The 22969-nt window shown below is 32.7% G+C and overlaps 2 protein-coding genes, 2 long non-coding RNA genes and 1 pseudogene across 5 annotated transcripts in view; 1 reads left to right on the forward strand and 4 right to left on the reverse strand.

The window, feature by feature from the left end:
• Nucleotides 155-2003, forward strand: LOC110263669. The gene is made up of 3 exons (XR_002349568.1): nt 155-519; nt 1357-1453; nt 1561-2003. It is a non-coding gene; the product is annotated as an uncharacterized LOC110263669 (long non-coding RNA).
• Nucleotides 320-900, reverse strand: LOC110263670. Its single transcript, XR_002349569.1, has 2 exons — nt 751-900; nt 320-666 (listed from the first exon to the last, which is right to left on the reverse strand). It is a non-coding gene; the product is annotated as an uncharacterized LOC110263670 (long non-coding RNA).
• On the reverse strand, nt 14410-17844 carry LOC107605750 (annotated as a pseudogene).
• LOC110264195 (G8 domain-containing protein DDB_G0286311-like) lies at nt 18856-20083 on the reverse strand. 2 transcript variants are annotated; one of them, XM_021105855.1, is made up of 3 exons: nt 19745-20083; nt 19206-19367; nt 18856-19169 (listed from the first exon to the last, which is right to left on the reverse strand). In XM_021105855.1, the coding sequence occupies exons 1-3, from the start codon at nt 19942-19944 to the stop codon at nt 19106-19108; spliced, it is 426 nt and encodes a 141-aa protein (XP_020961514.1). In that variant the 5' UTR covers nt 19945-20083; the 3' UTR covers nt 18856-19105. The 2 variants fall into 2 exon arrangements, with proteins under 2 accessions (XP_020961514.1, XP_020961513.1); XM_021105854.1 differs by having other exon boundaries at nt 18856-19367; nt 19745-20082.
• LOC107648602 overlaps nt 22214-22969 on the reverse strand; it is a 1708-nt gene continuing 952 nt past the window's right edge. Inside the window, exon 2 of the mRNA XM_016352410.2 lies at nt 22214-22835. Within this exon, the coding sequence (XP_016207896.1) occupies nt 22313-22835 (523 nt within the window). The 3' untranslated portion in view covers nt 22214-22312. The remainder of the gene's footprint in view (nt 22836-22969) is intronic.

The raw sequence follows: 22969 nt of genomic DNA on the forward strand, positions 1-22969 counted from the left end.
CATACCTACCGATACGTTTAAAATATGGACAAATAACAATAAGTTATGTAGAATTTATTTTCCACATCGACATCTAATTTTTTAAAAAATATATATATTATATCACTAATTTTACTAAAACATTATCTATACTAAAAGAAATTATTTCAATTTTATTGACATTTTCCATGAACCCTAGTTAATCATTCATACAAAAAAAAAAAATATTAAAACCGTACTAAAAAAATATCAAAATGTTCCTGGGTCACCCAACCTTCAAATCTCAGACTCACTGCCATAGTCTCTTCTTTGTCTCTTCTCCTTTACACTCGGCTCCGGATTTTCTTCGACAGCTCCCTTCTCCATCCTCTTCCTTCTTTTCCTCCACGGCGCCCTGCTAAGGTCACCGCAGCATTCCTCACGTGCCTCACCCAGCCGAGGAGAACGTCGTCGCGTCAGAGAGCGTCGCCGTCTTCCTCGTTCCAGAGAGCATCGCCGTCTTTCTCGTTCTTTGTCACCGTCGTCAGCTTCTCCCTTCCGGTAACTCCCCCTCTGTGATTTCTTTTAATTATTATAGCACTGTAGTGATTTCTGTAATTAATGTGATTTACTTTAATTTCTGTGATTTTATATTCGTTGTTGCTAATTTTGTCAATTCTTGCTTTAATCCAAAGTCTGCCTTAATGTCTGCAATCAAGAAGACTAACATTCAATTTCTTTATGATTCATCAAGAATGGAACAAAGTGTAATAATCCTGGTTGGTTAATTACCTTGTGGTTGGTCTTGAACCAATCACCAATGAGCAAAGTGAAATCACCAGCAGGGTTTGGATAAAGGATTAGGATGACAGATCTGTGATAGAATTGAGTCCTCCAAATCCTCCAGCGGCTTTGTGAAATGCAGTTGATGGAAAGTAGGAAAAGGCGCCAATCTGATCCTTGGTTTAAAACTTGTATGTGTAGTTTGAGTTTAGAGGAATGGCACGGTTTGTTCCCAACACTCCATCTTGCCATGAGTTCTTCTTTTGCTTAATGCCATTCCTATATATGTTTTTTGCTTCTTTTTTTTATTTGTGTTCAGAAAAATATTCCTGGCATTGTTGCTGCCATGAATTATCTTCCCACCTATTTATGCCTTGTATAAATTTTATTAATCATAACCTAATAATGTGGTTTGACTATCATCATCTTATGCTTAATAAATTTACCTCTCTTGCACCAGCTATGCTTCAAGTCATCTCAAATTAATGTTGGAACTTGCAGTTTAAAGCATTATTTTGGGTTATCATCTTGTGGTTTGACTATTATCATCTTGTTTGTTATCTGCCTTAAGCATGATCTGTTATTTTCTATACACACTTGTCTATTTAATTGCAGGCATTGGTGAAGATGATGGCTGTTTGATGTACCTATCATCGAATTACTGCAGGTGCCTATAATCTTTTAGATGTGGTTCTTTACCAAGCAAGTTATGGTAATCATGTGAAGATTCTGTTATATTTGCTTCTCATGTAGTGTAGAAAGTAGAGTCTATCCATTATTATTGTTGCTAATGAACTTGTTCGAGTTTTGCTTATTTAGGCCACAATCTATCAGCAAAAGGCGGTTGATATAAATGAGAGGGAGCTTGGGCTTGATCATCCTGACACAATAAAAAGCTATGGGGACCTTTCTGTCTTTTACTATCGTATGCACCAATACGAGCTCGCTTTGAAGTAGGTTACAATGACTCTCCTCTTCAAAATGGTTTAGATGCCTATGCCATGAAGAATTTCTGTTGATTGTTGTATTCAGGGCACCAAAAAACTGTGACTCTTTTAATGCAGTCTGTCAGATCTTCTGGATTTTATAAGTCCCGAGCTTGATTCTAATGGAAATGAACAAGCTCAGAGAAAACAGCAGCGTAGGAAGGTTCTCTGCCAAATTTTTACATGGTGTTACCTTATATATTTGACATTAATTGCTTTATTGTTATAAACTGCTGCTACCTTTGTTTTGTAAATTTTTCTATTGTGTTGCCTCATTATGCAAGTTGTCGATGGGTCCGTTTGGGAAACTCCAAAAGCTATTTTTTTTTAGCTTTTGACTTATAAAAAGTTACATTAATAGTGTTTGGTACAATTTTTTAGATAAACTTTTAATTTTTCAAAAAGTTATTTAAGAGTTTTTGAAGAAGTTAAAAAATGTGACTTCTTTTATTTTCAAAAGCTATTTTATCACTCCTTGCACAACTTTAAAACAACGACTTCTATAATAATTTTCCAAACACAAAATAACTTATTTAAAAGTTGTTATTAATAAAAGTCTTTATATTTTAAGCTCATTTTTCAAAATAACTTATTTAAGAAGTTTAGCCAAAATGACCCATAATATCTCTAATCTTTTAGATACTTCTACCAATAAGTGAACAAAACCTTCAACTTGAAGATGCACCAAGCAATGTGGGTGTTGTCTATAATGGCTTGGAATATGCTACTGGTATGGCAGAAAACAAAACAAAAGAAAGATCTGGCATGGTGGATTATGAAGTTATGAACGAAAATGGCAATAATGTTCCTATGTATAGTCCACCAGTGTCAAGTGAATCTATTCACCAGGAGGAGACATCATCAGATGAGGGCTGGCAAGAAGCCAATTCAAAAGGACGATCTAGGAACACAGCGAATCACAAGCTTGGCCGCAGAGGATCTCATCTCTCAAAGCTGAGGACTACTGTTATCAGAGAAAGTCCACAGAAATCAAGTTCAAGAGTCCTCTCAAAAGTATTATCTCCATCTAGGCAATCAGAGCCTGAAAACTTGGCTTTCATAGAAGATTCTGCCGGTCAACTAAGTCCAACAAAACCTACTAGAGTGTCCAAAAGTTCTGCTAGCCTAATACCATATGACACGTTCATGTCTTCTGAAACCAATTTTTCTTTTCTATTTAATAAAATAACAAAGGAATTGAACTATAGCCACATAATTAACAAGGTCTTTTTTTTACTTTACACTCTGCATAAAGAAAAACACAGAAAATACAATAAAAAGCCAGCATCTTAATTATATAATGATATATATTTTTTATAATTAAAATTAATAGTTAAAAATCATTGAAACATCAGTATATCATATCGATACATTTTAAAAATTTTTTATTTGATTTATCCGTGATTTTTTTTAATATAATTGACTGTTTGTGCTTTCATCATTGCTTTCTCATTTGAATTAATTAATTATGTAAAATACATTCATATTAACATCTTAATATTTGTTCATAAACGTTTATCAAAACACACACATACTAACAAATATTTTTGTCCTTGAGTTACTCAAATTTGGGTTCAGCCACCTAACACATACATTAATGTTGCTTCCGTAGGCGAGAACGTGTTGCCCAGTGTCTCCATTCAATAATTTATATCTTCTAGGCGTCGTGAATAAAATAAACAAACGATAGCTTTACATGTCAAAGACTCTCTGCTCAAGTATAGTATACACCTATCCCCCGGTCAATTTTAAACATTTATTTTTTCTTTTCTAATTAAATAAAATAAATTTAGAGATGAGATAATTTTGTAAAAGAGAGGCGAGAGAGAGTTGAAAGAAAACAAAAAGAAATCTTCATATGCAAATCCATACATTTGATTTAGAAAGCAATCAACGATAGAAAAAGACTGTTGCTTTTATTACTGTCTATTACTTTAATTAGAAGTACACTTATGAAGATAAGCAAGGCCAAGGTTTTGTAACTCTAGCTCTAAGAGCATCACTAATTGGCAAGTTTGTCAATATATGCTTCAATTTCTTGTCACCCTTTTCCTCTTTTCCAATAGCATATTTTCTTTCTAATGATAAACTTATCATCTCTGGCAGCAACTTTGCTTTTATTTGATCCAAATACCCGAATGGGGTATATGCTCAGTTTACATTTTTTTATTTTAATTCATTCAGGAGAAATAAGCTATCAGTTGAAGTATATCATGCAAAAACAAACTGAAATTATGAAGCAATGTACAATATGAAAACTGTAGAAATAAATATAATAAGGAGTGTTTGAGCAAGACAGCAACAAATTGTAAGCCTGGTCATATGAAAACTGTAACATACTTACATACACAAGTAGTGCATAGAAAACATCATAGGGGCCTAGGGGGTGTTTGAGCAAGCCAACAACAAATTAAGGTTCGATGATAATCAGTAACAAATTTAACTCTGATGATTTTTAGCAAAGAAAAAAAATTAAACTCGGTGATTATTCATCAAGACGACAACAAATTCAAGATTCAATCACTAATAAAATAATTGATTACCAATTCAACATCATCTCAAAATACAGGGAGAAGGGAATCTGGAAAAGGGAGAACAGGGGAAGTGATGATGCATGAACTTACCAAGGGCGACTGGGTGACGAAGAGGACGAGACGAGTGCTTCTGTCGCCGGCGAGGAGGAGCCCAGGGAAGGCCGCGAGAAGTTGAAACGCCGGCGATGACCTCGATTGCGAGACAAGAGATGAGAGAGGGAGAGATCTTGTGTGGGACGCACGGTGAGAAAGATGATAGAGATCGAGTAGAGAGAGGAGAGAAGAAGATGAAGAACAATTTTGGTTTTTTGTTTTTTTAATATGTTTAACCCATATGAAAACAATTTAAAATTTTTTGTTTTTTAATAAGCTTTTGTTTTGTTGTTTTAATTATTTGAAACTATAAAATTAGGATGAATTGAATTCTAAAATTTGATTAATTTAAAAGAATATTTTTGTCTAATCAAATAAAAGAAAAATGTTTAAGATTTTTTATAAAATTAAATAAAAAAATATATTTTATTTTAATTTAATTAAAGGGGTGTATTAATAAAAGTGGTGATATAATATATATTTAAAAAAAAATTAAATGCTAATGTGGAAAATAAATTCCACATGACTTATTATTACTTGTCCGTATTTTAAATATATCGGTACGTATGAATTTATCTTCATACCGTAACAAACACCAATTTATTCCATTGGATATGGGTTTAATTAAGTATTTATTTTTTCTTATTTTGGTAAGTAGTTTAATATCATCAATACTTATTAGGAGAGAGAAATAAATATCTTATCTTCTGCTTTTAAAATAGTGGTGTAATGCTTTGAGATTATTAAATTAAACACAATCATTTAAAATACTCACCGCCTAAAAAAGTTAGTATATATTTAGCGTTCCCGAATTATATAATTCGAAATAGAAGTTTTTTGAATCGAAAACATATGCAATAATAAACTATATAATCTTCATAAAAATGAAAAAGAAAGAAACTAAAAGAAATAATTTCAGCCCAAGCCCACAAAAAAATTAGAAAACCCTAATTCTGATCCATTCCTCTTCTCCTTCGCTATTCTCCTTCAACCGTGATTGCTTCGCATTCGCCTCTGCTCGTGCTTCTTGCCTCTGGGTCACAGCCTCACAGTTAGTACCACACATTTCTCCTTCTTCTTATTTTGCTGTTCCTCCTGGTTTGAGCCTTTTGAACTTTTTGATTTCCCTGTTTTTCTTAATCCTTCTAACGTGAGTTTTATTTTCTTTTTTATTCTCCCCTTTTTTTTTCTTTGATCTTTGTTTGACTGTGTTTCTTATGCTCTGAATTTTTTGAACAAAGGGGAGAGAGAAGCATAGTTTTGAACTTTGAACTTGTTCAAATCTGGAAATTTGACTAAGACTTGAGTTGACTTGATGAATTCACATTGATTTGTGAAACTAGAATGCACATTAATTTCTGCCTCTTGATTAATTCTATGAACCTAGAATGCAATGCACTTTGAAATTTTTCCTGTAACTGTGTGGAATTTGACATTGAAATTACCCAAATGCATAAAAGTTATATATTTCCTCTAAACGACGCCGTTTTTTATTGTTTTAAAATGAAACCCGATTACCCGACCCGACCCAGTCGTGAAAAACAACCCCCTTTTTTTCTTCCCCCGACCCCTATTCATTCATCTCAGTCTCACTGAACCCTAGCACTCTCCCAGCCTAGTTAGCCCTCCATCGTCTTCGTTGTCCTCTCGAACCCAGGTGAGTGACTCGTCGTCTTCATCTTCTCTGAACTTCCTCTTCAATTTTTGTTCCATAATATTAATTCTTCAATTCATCTTGGGTCTTGGGTCTTCGTTCTTCGTTCTTCGCCTCTTCGGTCTTCAATGTTCTTCACCCTAGGAGTTTTTTTTCCTTAGTTTACCCGTTACGCGATTTTTGTTCAATTTATTGCTGTTTTAGTGTTTTGCACTTTTGCCGCTTTGTAATTGTTAATTTGTTACTCTGTTTTAATTTGTTACTTTGTAATTGTTAATTTGTTCCTCTGTTTTGTTAATGCTGGAAAGTGGAAACTTACTCTGTTTTGCAATATTGTTGAATGGCTGAATGCTGTAGGCAGAATTGCTGATATGGTCTTGGTATTGTGGTTAAGAATATGCTGTTAATTTTCATTGTGTTTGGCTCCTGCTTTAGGTTAAGAACATGGTTAATGCTAATGATTAACTCTGCTGCTACTGCTGGGCTGGACTCTGTTTGATTGTTTTTTTATGCTGTATTGAAAAAAATTATGCTTAAACTTTGATAATTCTTTGTTAATTTATTTTAAAATTTTGATCAATCTGCTGTCTGCTGAAAATGTTACTAATCTTTGTTAAAATTATGGTGAGGTGTGAGCTTTTATTTGTTCAATGTAATCACTTTGTTAAAATGATACTAAAGCATGAGCTTTTATCTGAATGATTAAGTCTTCTCTGTTGTATTGAACTGAATTTATTTATTAAATTTATTATTTAAATTTCGCCAAGTTGTATCTTGTTTTGAACTGATTAAAATGAATGATGGAATTTTTATTATTGAATTTTTGTTGTTAAATCTTGTTTCCATTGAAAAAAAGAAACTAAAAGGAGAAGAAAGAAACTATAGAATATTAAGTTAATTCCCACAAATTATAAACTGTTAATATCTATTTTTGTACAATTGTTCTCTCTGTTTTAGATGTTGAGTATTGCTAATTTCTGAAACCAGTATTAACTTTGTTTTCTTTGTTGGGGGAACCAAAAGCACCACATACGTCAAAATGGCTGGCATAGATATGTTCGATATGCCTCCCGAGGACCCCCAGGAGGGGGAGATCGCGGAACCTGCTGGCATAGATATGTTCGTTATGCCTCCCATGGACCCTCAGGTGGTGGCACAGGCGGAGGAGGGGGAGATCGTGGAAGAACCTGTACCGTACAAGGTCTTCCCAAATACCGCATTGGTAGAGGTGCGCTACATGATTTCGGCACTCCGTGGAATTCCGCAAAGGCTTATGCGGCCGGTGATGAAGAATAGTCAGGACATCTTTGAACGAATACCAGGGTTGAGTGAACCATTGTATGATGATGCCCAAAGGAGGCATAAGCTGTACTTTTATTTCCCTAACGACCCAGCATGGCATGAGGCAGAGGCAGAGGCAGAGGCAGAGGCAGCGGCAGCGGCAGCGGCATTAAACTTACTTATAATAAGATAATAAACTTTTAATAATATATCTGATTCGTCACTTTATAGGTCGGTTTTTATTATGCATTGAGTCATAACTCGATTTTAACATTTTATAGTATTTTTTATAATAATAAATATTTAAGCACACTGACTCAATAATTTGAGTTTATCCTAAACTATTTAGAATTTTTGAATTTGAAACTACTGCTAGTTAGAAGTTAAGATAAAGTTACATTTAGAATCTGTTTAGAAAGCTTCAAAAGTTATTTTGTTGAGCTTTTGATTTATGAAAAGTAATAGTATTAATGTCTGGTGTACTTTTTAAAATTAAATTGTAACTTTCTAAGAAGTTATTTAAGTGCTTATAGAGAAGTTAACAAAAATGACTTCTCTCATAATAAAAAATTATTTATTACATTTTTTTTAAAATAAGCACTTTTATAACTAAAAATTAAATATAAAATAACTTATTTATAAGCTACTTTTAATATAAGTATTTATTATTTAAATTATTTTTTTTTAAAAATTAATTAAACCGTTTATTCAAATTGGACCATATTCTACTTATAGCTATGGGCTTATTATTAGTGCAAATTTAATTAGTTTAATGCTGGTCACCCAAAAAAAAAAAAGATTAGTTTAATGCTTAGACTTCAAGGAATATGGCATTATAATAAATATAGGAATTAGTAGCAAATTCAAGGGTCACCCAACTTTGTATTAACCAAGAAAGTTAATTACATCATGTAAAATTCACTCATTCTTCAAATTCCTTTTTTCACATGCATGCCTTCCTTTTTTTATTATTAAATTAAGGAGCATTTTAACCATATTTTAAATTGTGAAATTTTAAATTAAAATAATGGTGTATATAAGACTTATATATGTTAAAGAATTATGATTTTTTTTTCGTTTATCATAAATATTCTTAGATAGATATCCCTAATTAATTACTTTTGGTTTTCTGGGATTGCTTATTAATTACGTTTATCATATATAACCAAATATGCCATCGTAAGGGATCAAGGTCTTATTATATAAATAACAATAGTATTAGAGACACAGTCATATGATGCTGATCTAAATATCCAGCAGACATCATAGAATAGGTTATACAATGTTTACATATCCACTCACATAACAAAAAAAATGCAAATTTTTTTCAGCTTCTTAACCTGTGTTTTGCATGCCAGCAGCAATACCCTTCATTGTCAAGATAAGTGTGTCCTCCAAACCAGGAGCATACTCACTTTTTGGGTTGAGTTTCACAAGTTCTGCAGCTGGCTTGCTTGATTCCATGAATTCCTTTGACAAATGTGGCCTTAACTTGACATGGTAGTCGGGGTCGCGGATTCTCTTCAACGTGTAGGCTTGTAACACATTCAGGGTTGTGATGAGTCGCGAAGACGAAGCCTTTGCTTCAAGTAGGGGTCACCTTCAAAAAGATCCCTGTGCCCATCAACCGACAATATACCTTCATTGTGCCTTAAATTTGAGGTGACTTCAAGTGAACGCACAATTTCGTCGACATCTTCAGCACTCGCCACGTCTTCTGATGTGATATCAGGGGATTGGTTCTGTCCCATGGGAAATTCATCATGCTACAGAGAAAGCTTAGCTACAGAGCACAATTTGAGTTATTGATTCTTGCTCAACATTATTATGTAGCACCCTCTATATAGCAAGAGTCCATAGTTCTTGTACAAAAAGCTCCAACTTAAAAATGATACAATAAGAAAAAGCATAGCAGACACAATGAAAAGTTTACTTGTGAGATTTGCAAGTCCAACATCAGTAATCTGTCGGGCGTCCAAATTAAGTGATTTAAGATTTGTCAGTCCTGATAGTCTTTTCAGGCTTCAAATCTTCCAGTTTGTGTAAACCTGTATAAAAGTCGGAACCATATATAATCAACAAATGCATCAAATGGAAATGTACAAGGATAAGAGAAGAGTAAACAAACAAAACTCAAATGACAACATGTTTTTTCAAATAAAAAAAAAAGAAAAAAGAAAAACAAATTAATGACTGTATGATAAAGTACATATTGTCAAATATTTTTTACTAACAGCTGGCAACTGAAAAATAGCAAACTTAGTTACAGAACTTCTTGCAGTCAAATCAATAGCACCCTGAAATTAATCAGCAAGAAACCAAAACTAAAAACCTGAACAATAGAACACCTTGATCGAGGATTTTTTTTTTTAAAAAGCATAAAGAAAAAGAAAAAAGGTGACAATGCAATAACGACTTATGTACCACCTTGTGGTCATAGAGCATTTGCTCGTGAAGAATACAACCAACAAGTTTATAAACAACACAATAATTTGACCGGGTTTGAATTTTTATTTAATAAGATTTTTTCCATGTACCTGATATATGACGCAGCCCGCTGGAACCAATTTCAGTGTCTGACAACACTAGACTTCTCAAGAGAGTGAGGCCTGAATGAACAAATAACTGTTAATATAAAGTTAATCCAAAGCTACATTTGGTAAACACCACAAATTTAATGGTAAACCTGTCAAATTGGCAAGCCCTTCATCGCCTATTTTGCAGGAATCCAAATTTAAATACTCCAAATTTACTAAACCTGGACCCAGAAAATAAATAAATGAGGATATGAAGGATAACTGGAAAATTCAAAATAAACTAGCAGCACATGCATGGTGTAAATTAAGGACATGGTCTTTTCTTCACATTCTGAATTTTTGTAACAGTAATTCTGAAATAGCATAAATTCAGAAAATGTATTGGTGAGAAAAATATACTCAGAAGCAGCATGTGGAAAAGACAGTCACCATAACAAAAGGCAGAGAAATTAGAAGCACCTTTCAGATGTACTAAACAGGCATCTGTGATCCTGTTAAATGCCAGACTTAGCCTCTTCAAGGTTTTAAGACCTACAGGAAATTGTAAGCAGACTGTTAAACCATGAATTCATATTTTCATCATTAGAGCTACAAGTACAAACTTGGCAGAGGAAGTCCTCAAGTTTGGTCATTAGAAAACAGAATCAGTCTTACTAGAGAGGTTCTCAAATTCTTCATCAGAAAGACAGCACCTGTTGAGATTTAAAGATTCCAGGGCTGCTAAGGCTGTAGCAGAAACAAAAATATAATTGAATGTCAGTAAAATTCAGAGTTGTCTTTGCAGCTTTAGTACCACTTGTGAGTGCATGTTAGACCTGTCGAACCCTTAATTTCTCACATAAACTTGACACAAGTTCATTCATAAGCCATAACAAGATGACTTCAAAGAGAATCGAAAATTACTGTATAATATTAAGAAAAATAAATAAGCGAGACGTTGAACAACAAAATGAGAGAAGGAAAAAAGAAAAGAAAAAACTACCAGCAATAGACTCTAAGCATGCAGAAGTAATTTTGCATCCTTCAGCATTCAATGTGGTAAGCTTCTGCAAACCTGATACCAGAGCAATGAAGGTAATGTAGAACAGAAAACCATAATACACAAAGTATACTTAGTCAATAAGTAAAACTGAAAGAGTAGTGACAGCAAGTGAAAGTTTCAGTAGTTCCTCATGCAAAATTATTTCACGGTAAAAAATGATGATATCTTTCACTTAAAGGGATGATCATTAACTGACACAAGAGATGTGCTTAAGTGCATAAAAACAACAGCCACACAGCAGCAACTATATTTAGATTCAGTTTTAAATTCGGTTTTATTTACAAACCGGTTTTAAATCCGATTTTTTTTAAATCCAGTTTTAAAATCCAGTTTTTTTTGTAAAATCCAGTTTTAAAACCAGATTTTTTAACCAAAAATCCAGTTTTAAAACCAATTTTTGAAAATTCAATTTTCAAACCAGATATTTTAACAAAAAATCTACTTCTAAAACCAGGTTTTAGAAATTCAATTTTCAAACCATAATTTTTTTAAAAGTAAAATTAATACTAAAGTCATTTTAAAATGTATAGGTTCATTATAACTAGAATTTGGTTCTTTATAAATCTAATGACAATAGCTAATCTATATAACATTTAATCATTCTCAAAACATCAAAAGAATACCATTATTATTGAAGCTTCAACTATAGTTGGAGAGCTAGACTCACTCCACATCAACTTCAAAAGGGTACCATTATTATTCCAAATAACCAACCATCATAATGTGTGTCTATGCATTCAAACCTCATGCAATGAGGGAAAAACAAAATAAAAAATAGAAATAAAACTGAACCATGGATAAACTTCAAGTGCAAGCAGGAAGTATGCTCCAAAAGCTACACTTAGAATGCCTCGGATATAAAAGCATAACGAAAAGTCATTATTGCAACTGTCCAAAAGACATCATCAAGAGAGAAGGAATGTCAATCGTACATAAAATTGCAAATTTCAAGTTTAGAATGAAGCAATTGACAACTACACTCAGACATCAAACCTGAACATTAAGTGTACATGAAGCCAGAAACCAAAATGGTTATTCTAATAATTAATGCTGAGACCATTATAATTTAGTAGTTTAGTGTCCACATAAACCAATAAACTTATTGACTATCAACAGGGAAGAAAATAGTTGCAACATCCATAAACAAAGGATGATGTTGGAGACAAAATCTGGCGCATTTGACAACCATAAATAGAAGGGAAAAAGTCAACAGTATAGATAATGGATTAAGGATTATCTATAACAAGTGAAAGATGTGTGAACAATTCCACCAAACCCGGATTTCTCATCAGGGTTACAAACTACACTAAGGATTGAAATCCTCATAATGGCCATTGTGATTTACTATCATAAACACCAGCCAATATAGTATAGCAGCAAAAATATGTGTACAAAACCAAAAACACAAGAGAGCCGGTTTGTCTACACACAAAAAGCTTTTTAGGATTAGCCCCAAATAGGGCAGGGACAAGCAGGAACATATAGGCCTTACTAACTTAGAATGTCAACAGAATAACACAAATTCAAAGAACCTTCATACCTAATAAAAATTGAGAAACACCAACAATTAAATGTATACAACTCTAAATGAAAACTAAATCCGAACACCAAACAAATTCAACTATGAAATTTGAGTGGATGAAAGGACAGATCAGTAATCATACCTAATGAGATTCTTGGAAGTGATTCGGGGAGCCTTGATTGCAGCACCAATCAAGCTGCTACCAGTTATGTAAATCCCCCTTCACGAACCAAGCAATAATTAGGCCAAAATTCAAAAAAAAAATATTGAATTATCAGCAACAAACTTAGAAACACTAAGCAAATTTTGAGAAATTTGAAGTACTAGCGCAATAGATTATTCAATTTGAAAGATAAGTTAGTTTTCAAATCATGCAAAATTGAAGAGCCTGGATTAAAAATTTGTATACCTTAACTATTATCTATGTAGAGCTGCTCATTTTTAATTTGATTTTCAGTAGCTTATACAAGATTAGAAGGGTCATCAACAGTGACATAATGAGAAGCTCCTAAATCTGGAATTCATATGAATGCAGATTTTTTCCCAAAACCCATGTTTTGGAAAATAGGCATAGACACTCTAAGACGACTCTATAAACTATAAAGAATCCCAAAGTGAAAGAGTTCACACCCATAATAGAATTTTAGAATTTTAATGATCAGACTCAACTACTATGATTTTCAGAGCTCAATAATCATAAGAGGGTATGAAAAATGTACAAATATCTCAATAGGATTAAACAATCTCAGCCCAGTTTCTCATCAAAACAGCCCAGTTCCAGCAACAATTTCAGCAATTTTCACACAAGCAAACAATGTTCAAACCATTTCACACAAGCAAACAATGTTCAAACCATCTCAGCCCAGTTTCTCATCAAAACAGCAATTCCATCATAAACCTAACAATCTAAAAAAAATCATCCTAACCTAACCACCTATAATCAACTAACAGCAACTAATCTAACTAAGTTAATTAACCAAAATTAATCAAACATAATAAAAATAAAAAGGAAAATGGACAAAAACCTGGAAGCAGAGAACTAGAACAGGGGCTACTGCTTGTTCTGCTTGTGCTTGAACTGCTTGTTCTAGTTCAGTTTCACGAACTTTGTTGTGCTCCTGGGTGGAAAAACAAAATCTGCAATGCAATCAATTGTAAAATCAGACACGACAACCCGAAATTCCTCTAGAAGAAGAACGAGCAGAGGTAATGGTACTAACTCTGTGACCCAGTGGCAAGAAGCACGAGCAGAGGAGAATGGAAGGCCCACACCTGTGAGTCTGTGACGGCAAGTCGGCGAGACAGAGACGGTGAAACCAAAGAATGACAAAGGCGAACGATAAAGGAGAAGACCGAAGGAGAAGCGCGACGCCACAGTCAGTTGATTTGTGCGTAGTGTGAACTGTGAACTGGTTGACCAATTAGGATTTTTCCAAATTTGGATCCTAATTTGGATTTGGATTAGAATTTGGATTTAAGTTGGTTATATGGTTTGGATTAAAAAACTAAATCATAAAATTGATGCAACGTGGTTTGAATGTTTTTTTAAAAAAATTGTTTTTTTTATAATTTATAAATTAATTTATCAACTAACTTTTAATATACTCGTGACATTTTTGTTTGTTAAATCAAAAGGGTTCACACACCAAACCGTTTCTAATTGTTGTTTAGTGAGTAATGCTTTATAATATTGGCAATTTTTAATTAAGATTCGGATAAACCTGTACATCTAAATCTAATTTTCTCTCTCAAATACAATTTTATCTTATCCATGAGGAGTAGGCGAATTATTTATTTTCTTGTGAAATCTCATCAGTGTTGAATTATGTTATGTATTTGTGAACTAAATTCATCATCTTTCATTTTATTGAAAGCTAAAGTTAAAAAAAATATTGAAATAAATAAATAACTAAAATAATCGATTGAAGATTTATAACTAAATAAATATAAAGTGGATTGTATGCACGAAGAATAAGTTTGAAACCAAAAAGTGGAAGCCATGGCATGCAAGATTGATAGTGATCTGTTCTGAATAATGTGTTTTCTGAGCTTTCTTTACTAGTATTTTATAGAAGACGAACTTCCCTACATAGCAATGTAAATGAATGATTTCAGTCATCATGCATCTTTGGCAACTGAACATGAATACCTTACACCAGCATCTTGTAAAAACTGCAAGTGTGACTTTCTTTTTCCGTACTCCACGGATGATATTTACAAGGTAGAAATTCAAGTGCAGTTAATTTCATGTGAAGTTGATAGATGAAAGTCGTTATATGAGTTGATAGATTTGACTAAATTGTCATCTAACAACTCTCAGCTATCAATTTTACATAAAGTTAACTGCACCTGAGTTTTCATCTATTTACAATTACTTGGACAGAACTAATCAGCATGTTGCACTGTCACAGAAGCAGGCTTAACATTGTATTGGCACTGCCTTGCAACAATCAAGGAGGGGCCTATAAATGTTGTTTTGAGTTTCATGCTTACTTATAATAAGTGGCTGAAGCCGATATGAACTTGTTCGAACCAAAACAATGCAAGTGGTAGCCTTCTGGGAAATCACAGAACCATTGACTATCATTTTGCTTCTTATGTTGTTGCCATTCTGCAGTGGATTAGAGTGGGAATCACTCAGTTGCTCTTTATCATAAATCCTATCCAAGCTTTGAATCGGTATCTTGTTGACTTCAAGATTCTCTTCTGAAGCATTTAGAATTCTCTTGGCTTCCTTGGAAAAACCAATGGCACGCCAAGCATCAGCAACCAGTTGCATAGTGGGGGTTTCTGGGGCAACACCCCTGCTTTCCATGGTAACGAGTAACTCTTCTGCTTTCCAAGGTTGTTTTGCTTCTCCATATCCCCATATTAAAGTCTCATAAGTTTTCAAGTTTGCCGGAGTTCCGGCTTCATGCATTCTGTCATAGAGTTTAACAGCACAGTCCATTCTTCCTGCAGCACACCATCCACTGATGATGGTAGTGAAGATCACAACATTTGGATGGACACCATATTTTCTCATGGAGGCCAGAAGAGCCTCGGCTTTTCGTGGCTGTCCGGCGCGCACATAACCTTTTGCAAGGATGCTGTATGCATGAATATCAGGCTCTATCCCAGCCTTCACCATGTCTTCGAATATCTCCTCGCAGTTTTTCATAAGACCTGCTGTGCTCCATCCATTCATGATGGTACTAAATGTCACCACATCTGGTTTTATCCCAAATTCTTCCATCAATGTTAGTGCCTGCCCAATTTTCAATTTTTATTATAGAGGGGAATGCTTAAAAGGAAAATGTTCATCTCATAAAAAGCATCAGATATGAGAACTCACCTCATCTACCCCATTTGTGTCTGTAATGTCTAAATATCCTTTGATTAGAGAGTTGAAAATGACAAGATTCGGTTGAACTCCAAGCTCCTTCATTCTGTAAAGAAACCTTAAGGCCTCTGTCATATTGCCTTCTTTACAATAACCGCTTATTATGATACCACAAGTTCGTTCATTAGGCCTCACTCTATTGTACTTCATTTTCAATATCAATCTTTCTGCCTTTTCTGTCTCACCATTCTGAGCATAAGCCCTTGCGAACGTGTTGAAGGTGACAACATCAGGCTGCAGGCCCGACGCTACCATCTTGTACATAACATTCCATGCCTCTTCAAGAGATTCTTCTTGGTGCACCAGGCTTGGATGAGAATATTATATGTTCTCTCGTTAGCTTTTACATTTTCATCCTGACCCATCATCTCTAGCAATTTCATAGATTCGGAAGGCCTTCCGGCAACTCCAAATCCTTTAATGAGGGTATTATAAGTACTAGTTGTAGGTTTACATCCATACTCCTTCATCTTTTGAAAGATTTTCATGGCTTCGTCAACCTTGCCAGAATCGGAAAAGGCATTGATCATAGCATTGAGAAGTATTGAATCAGGCTTCATTCCATTCTCTACAACTTTAGAAAGAAGCGAATTAATGGATTTGAAACGCTTCTGGCGGGTGAGGGCAGCCACAAGAGCTGTGTATGTTATAAGAGTTGGCCTATGTCCTTGTTCTGTTAAACTATTGAAGATGGACTGAGCTTCCTGTGGCTTCCCTCTTCCAATCAAAGTATGCATCAGTTTGGTTCTTGAATAAACTGTTTGACAACTGTTGTCCCGTGTGCAGATAAGGCAGCGAGATTGATCATGCATCTCTTCTCGAGCAGAGCTTAACTTTCTTTGGTTATTCTTGTATTGTTGCAGTTCCTGTTTATGAGTTACTAAGTATAACTGTAATATACTAATATTCAGGGTAACTTTGCAAATAAAACATGGATGTTTCTAATCACATAATCATTCGAGAATGAATAACTCGTGATTTGAGACTATTGTATGGAGGAAATTGAAAGCAACACTGATGAGTGTGTTGCAAGAAAGAAAAAGAAAGAAAGAAAGAAAGAAGATGATGCTCTACACTTATATATACAAGCATTACTTTTGCCTTGGCTAGCAAGACTAACAGCACTAACTAACTAAACAGAATATTAACTACCCTGATTCTGATTCTGTATGCATAATTACATTCATATCCTTTTCTTCTTTGTTATTATACTTCACAGAAATGAAGATCAATATTGCCGTCTAAATGCTCGGCATGATGGGAATAGTTAGGGAAATCATAGTCACAGTCACTGTCACAGGCTCAAGTAAATATAACTGAGTAAGAGCATAATGAATTTGCCATAAAGTAGAGCAGTGAAGAATATACCATGAGTGGTAAATCTTTAAGACCTTCATTGCTCATAAGGACTCCCTTTTGGGTGCTATCCATGATTCTACCCTTGGCAGCTTCTCCTGAAAGTTTTCAGCGGCATGACTGTTAGCTAGAGCAATGCTACATGACCCGCAAATATTATCATTTTTGGCGAGCACTTAGTCAGCAATAATTTGCACCCATATTTACAGACGTTTTACACACAAGAAGTATATAATTTGCACCTATATTCACTAGAGTTTTGCACACATGAATCAATACAATTTGCACCCACATTTTTTCAAATTTTGCTCACATGAATTAGTAAAATGACAATTTAGTGTTTGTAGTGGCCAAATGATGGCAAAAGATACTAAAAGTTGCTGGCCCCAAGAGCTTTTTGTTAGCTATTAGTGATCAACAAACCCTAAACATGTCAACCTAAGTGATAATGATAATTCAAACCTTTCTTGCTCGAATCACCTATCCAAAGTGAAATTTTGGATCCAAAACTAAAGGTAAAAAATAGACATCAACAAAATTCAAAAGATAACTATAATGGTAATTTATACTACATAGTCAATGCAAGATGATGTTATGGTTTTGGAGGCAGAGAAGTTGGTACCTCCGTAGAACAGTTGAGGAGCCTGTGAGAAGAGTTGTGACAGTTAGAGAGTATAATAATGTTATGAATGTAGAAAAAGTAAATAGCAATTGGAGTGTGTGTGACACACTGGAGATTCTTATCCACACATCTTTTATCTCTTAATATATGTAAGGCTGAATTGAAAGAATTTTAGAGTGCCACGTGTCAGTCTCTCAATCATGTTACAAGCTTAGGGTCTAAATAGATTTGGTGTTCATTTGTGTAATTATTATATATTTTTAATTAAATTAGGGTCTAAATTTAAATTATTGAAGTAAAATTTTCATTATTCTAAAATAGTATGGTGCATGTGATTTTAGTTATTTTATTTTTAAGAAAAAAATATATTTTTTATCTCTGAAATTTGTTGAAAATTTTAAAAATACTTTTAAATTTTATTTTGTTCCAATTTTATATTTAAAATTTTTTATTTGTATCAAATATATTCTTGACAATTAAATTTTTAAAAAGTTTATGACCAAATCAATAATAATGCATGATAATTATGTATGGTTTGTTTATGTTAAATGTTGTTCTTATGATGAAATAACTAAATTATAATTTAGGCTATTAAGCTATTAATTTAAAATAATAAATATAACTCTAAATTATATGTTAAAACTTAAACTTTTATCGTTTGAATTAGATTTATTTAATTAGATTTGCTGTTCATCTCATTATTTTATGTGGTTCAACTTCTACATTTTGTTCCTTTGTTCTTGTCAATTTGATGGCTCAATGTTTCTGTTATTAGGATTTTTTTTGTTTTGCGAAAAATTTGCAGTATAGTAAATTGTTTTAGTTCATGGATGTTTACCCTTTTTTCATATTTTATTAAGTACTTATGTGTTTATAAGAATTGGCTTATGTCTTTAACCAAAGAGGAATTATTGTATAGTATTAGAGTGCACAATAATATTAAGCAACACTTTAAGTGATAGTAATAACATTCTCAATTAAAATGTATTATAATCATTGTGGATATAAAATAATTGTTTGAAGTGAAAACCTAGTAAATGTATATAAATGAGTTATTAATTTAAAAGATGCATAAAGGGCTTGTAACGGAGAGAGCACAAAAGTGTTGCCAACATCAATTGAAATTATGAATTCGATAATAAACAGTTGTAATATGGTGTACAAACATAGTCAATAATAATAAAATAGTGATAGAAAATTATGAGTTATCAACTTTGTTTAAACATTTTGCAATTGAGTTTGTTTATGTAAAGAATCACTGTTAATAGGTTTTGAATGTTGGTGTTTTTGCGGGTGCACTTCTTGGATATAATTTTGATGATGTTATAGGAGACATTTTTGGAGCGAATTTTTTATCATTCCACAAGAATTTTTCTTGAAGTTATAGGTGATGCAACAGGTGCAGCTTTTGGTGCAGACCTTGGTGATGCAACAGGTGCAGCTTTCGGTGCAGACTTTGGTGATGCAACTGGTGCAGCCTTGGGTGCAGTTTTCGGTGCAGCCTTGGGTGATGCTGTTGGTGCACGTTTTGGTGGAGACACTTTAGGTGCTTGCACCGGTGCAGATGTTGGTGTTTCTTTAGAAACTACGTTGTTGACATTTTTATTGTCCAAATTGCTGAAAAGTTGAGTGATCATCAAATTAATATAATGTTATATCCTTATAAATATTAATCTTTTAAGATAATTTTATTTACGCACTTATTTCGTTTGAAATTATAAAATAAAAGGGAGATTGAAAATTTTGCTTACTCGAAACTTATCACGATGAAATATGTTCGACTACTTATTTTTTTTTCTTTTTTTTATAATCGAAATAGAATATCAATATCATTATAAATGAAATCAATTACTTATTCGATCAAATATTGAATAAATGATTTCTTGATACAAATTACAATGATAATTATAATCAAATAACATGATTTATTAAAAACATAATAGACAAATGTGATTTTGGTGAAATTAAGGGAAAAGAAATAAATCATGTGTTACCTGAGTTCTTGAACCCAATCTTGGAATTCAGAATGATGATCAACAAAGTGAAGCTTAGGAACCTCCTCCAATGAACCAACACTGATTTCTTCATCAAAAAGGTTCTTCCATGGATTCACCTCAACCTCATCACAAAAAACAGAATGGATTGGCAAAGCCAATACCAAGGCAAATACCAAAGCCAATGATGACTTTGCCATTGCCTTAATTGTTAATAAAATTATTGCTTCCCTTTATTTTCTTTTCTTTTTTTTTTCAAATTCAATAAATTCAAAAATTTAACCAACAATAATTGCTTCCTTTGTGTGACTAAAAAGGCAGGGTTGCAATAAAGAAGTGCACAAATCTTAGGGTTAAATATGAGGCTTTATTTATAGTGGAAGAACATGCTATTTTTTGCCTCCTATATATTTGTTATTAATTTGAAACTATTGCTATATATGACTTCATACAAAAATAAAGTGGTTGCAATAACAATCTACGGATCCAATAAATTTAGCAATTAACACAATATAAGTTTCATTTAGGTTTTTCGGTAGTTTACTATTTTCCAAAAAAAAAAAAATCATTTAGCTTTTTTGGTAGTTTAATATTTTCGAAAAAAAAAAATCTAAAGAAGTTTAAAATAACCATTATGCCCGTTGTATAATTTTTTGTTGGATTTTTTTTTATAAAATTTATCGTTAAATTTGACATTTATATCATGAAGATCATGTCTATAATATATCATATCAATTGTAAAATCATGCTTATAACTATTTAACTATGTTACGTATACACTAATAAAATCAGTCCTTAAAATTAATTATCAGTATAAAATACATATTGAAATACAACTATAAATAAAAATAAATTAAACTACACATATATTTATATACAAATACATTAGTAACTGATTTTAGTAACAAATTTTAGTGTACGAATAATATTTTTTATAACTATTTATAGCTTAGCTTTATAAAAATATTGAAAAAGTATTGATGTCCTAAACATGTTGGAATTTTACTACCTGTAACGCAGGAATTTCAATTTCCTCATCTCTTTACCTCACTTTAGGATATATTATATGTATTAATTAATATTTAAGACTAATAAATAATAAAATTAACAACATATTTTATGAATGGAAGTAAGTCTGAGTTGTTTGAATTGATTTTTTTTTGTCTCTTTAACATTACCATTAAACCATATTATCCGTGTTAAACTATAAATAGAAACATTTTGGCTTTGTAGAAAAATTATGACATAATAATTTACCAATCAAGTCATTTATATTTTTTGTTTTGAAAACTTTTCTTCAAATGAGCATTACTTTATATTATTATTATTATTATTATTCAGTAATAATTTAATGCATAGGGGGCTTGTAATAATGGAGAGATCACAAAGGGAATTACATAAAGTAAGAGAAGATATAATATGACGTGAAGTATGGTCACAAAATAAGGATGATTAATTTTGAAGGTCAAACATATTTTTATTTCAGGTTTAAAATTATATTAAATAGTTTAGGATCTTTTTTATAAATAAAATTAGTCTTAATACGTTAGAGAAGTTTCTATTACTTCCTCACATTTAAATTCTAAAAATTTTCAGTCGCCACACCATTATACAAAAACACGAGTCATGAATCTACCAAAATATCATGAGACTATTTTTGTTTCTTTCATTTTAATTCCATCTTTTTCTCCTGTTCTTTCAGTTCTTTATCTTAATTTTCTACACTTAGCTTGTTTATTTTTATTTCATACTTTATGTCTCGTTACACAAAAAAGAGTTATACGCTAGGAAGCACCGATACGACACACGACATGGACACGACACGACACGGATATGCCGACACGTTCTTTTTATAAAAAATTAGATACGACACATTTAGGATATGTTGTGAATTAAAATTTAAATAATATATTAAATTAATAAAATATCATATTGTAAATATAAGAGAAAATATAGTTGCATAAAAAAGTCTAAAAATTATGTAATTATTAAAAAAAATAAAAAATTTTAATCTACTCTTGCCATCTCGCTAACAGAAAATGTATCAATTTTTTCTCCTTCAAGTCCATCATCCGCAAATACCACAGCTTCTATGTTTGGTTCATCTAAAGATAAATACGAAACCTCACTCAGATCTGGACTCAACTCTGACGTCCCACATGCTGGTATCTCCTTTTTTATAATCTATTGGATCGGACTCGTTCGAATTCGTGACAGCTTCACCAAAATTGTGCACCACAAGAAGACACGCCATCGATACACTCGTTTGAAACATCCGTCGAGTGTCGATATCGAATTCGTGTCCGACACGAATATGCCGGCACCATAGAAGAATCCGTGCTTCATAGGTTATACGTGCTCGATGAATTCAGATTTTAATATAAATTTGATCGATGATTTATTTATTTAAGTATGGCAAAAATTAAAGCAAAAGAACTAGATAACACTTTAAGAGAATCAAGAATGTAATTTCCGCACAAAAATATTCCAACATCAATTTGAATGAATTGAATACAAGAAATATGGTGTACAAACTTAGTCGATTAAAAAAAATGATATCAACTTAGTTTATATGCATATCATAAAGAAACATTTTTTCTCTTGAGAAGATGTTGGTGCTTGTGCGGGTGCACTTCTTGGAGCCAATTTCAGTGTTTCCACGAGGATTTTTCTTGGAGCCAATTCTGGTGATTTTGCGAGAGCTCTTTTTAGAGTTGATTTTAGTGATTCTACGTCTAAGAAAGCACTCTGTGGAGCCAATTTTGGTGATTCTGCAAGAGTTCTTCTTAGAGCCAATTTTAGTGATTCCAAATCTAAGAAAGCTCTTTGTGGAGCCAATTCTGGTGACTGTACAAGATTTCTTCTTAGAGTCAATTTTAGTGATTTCAGATCAAGAAAAGCTCTTTGTGGAGCCAATTCTGGTGACTGCACAAGATTTCTTCTTAGAGCCAATTTTAGTGATTCCAAATCAAGAAAAGCTTTTTGTGGAGCCAATTTTGGTGATTCTACAAGAACTCTTCTTGGAGATGCAGCTGGTGCTTGTACTTTCTTATCGAATATTGTAGGAATTTTTTTATCGGTCTCTAAATTTCTGATTTATATATAAAAAACAAAAAGACATGTATGTAAATAAACATGTTAGGTATATAAAAATTGAAAATTTCTAAAAAATTAATAAAATTTATTATCAGTAATTAATAATTAATCAATAATATTTAAAAATAC

This window comes from Arachis ipaensis, chromosome B06 (genome assembly GCF_000816755.2).
Source record: "Arachis ipaensis cultivar K30076 chromosome B06, Araip1.1, whole genome shotgun sequence".
Classification (NCBI taxonomy): Eukaryota; Viridiplantae; Streptophyta; class Magnoliopsida; order Fabales; family Fabaceae; genus Arachis; species Arachis ipaensis.

Bases quoted from the DNA above. Each gene is read 5' to 3' on its own strand.
- LOC110264195 (XM_021105854.1), bottom strand. From the start codon at position 19,944: ATGGCAAAGTCATCATTGGCTTTGGTATTTGCCTTGGTATTGGCTTTG. The intron at 19,368-19,744 runs GTAACACATGAT...TCAACTTTTCAG, and splicing joins GATTGGGTTCAAGAACTCAG to CAATTTGGACAATAAAAATG.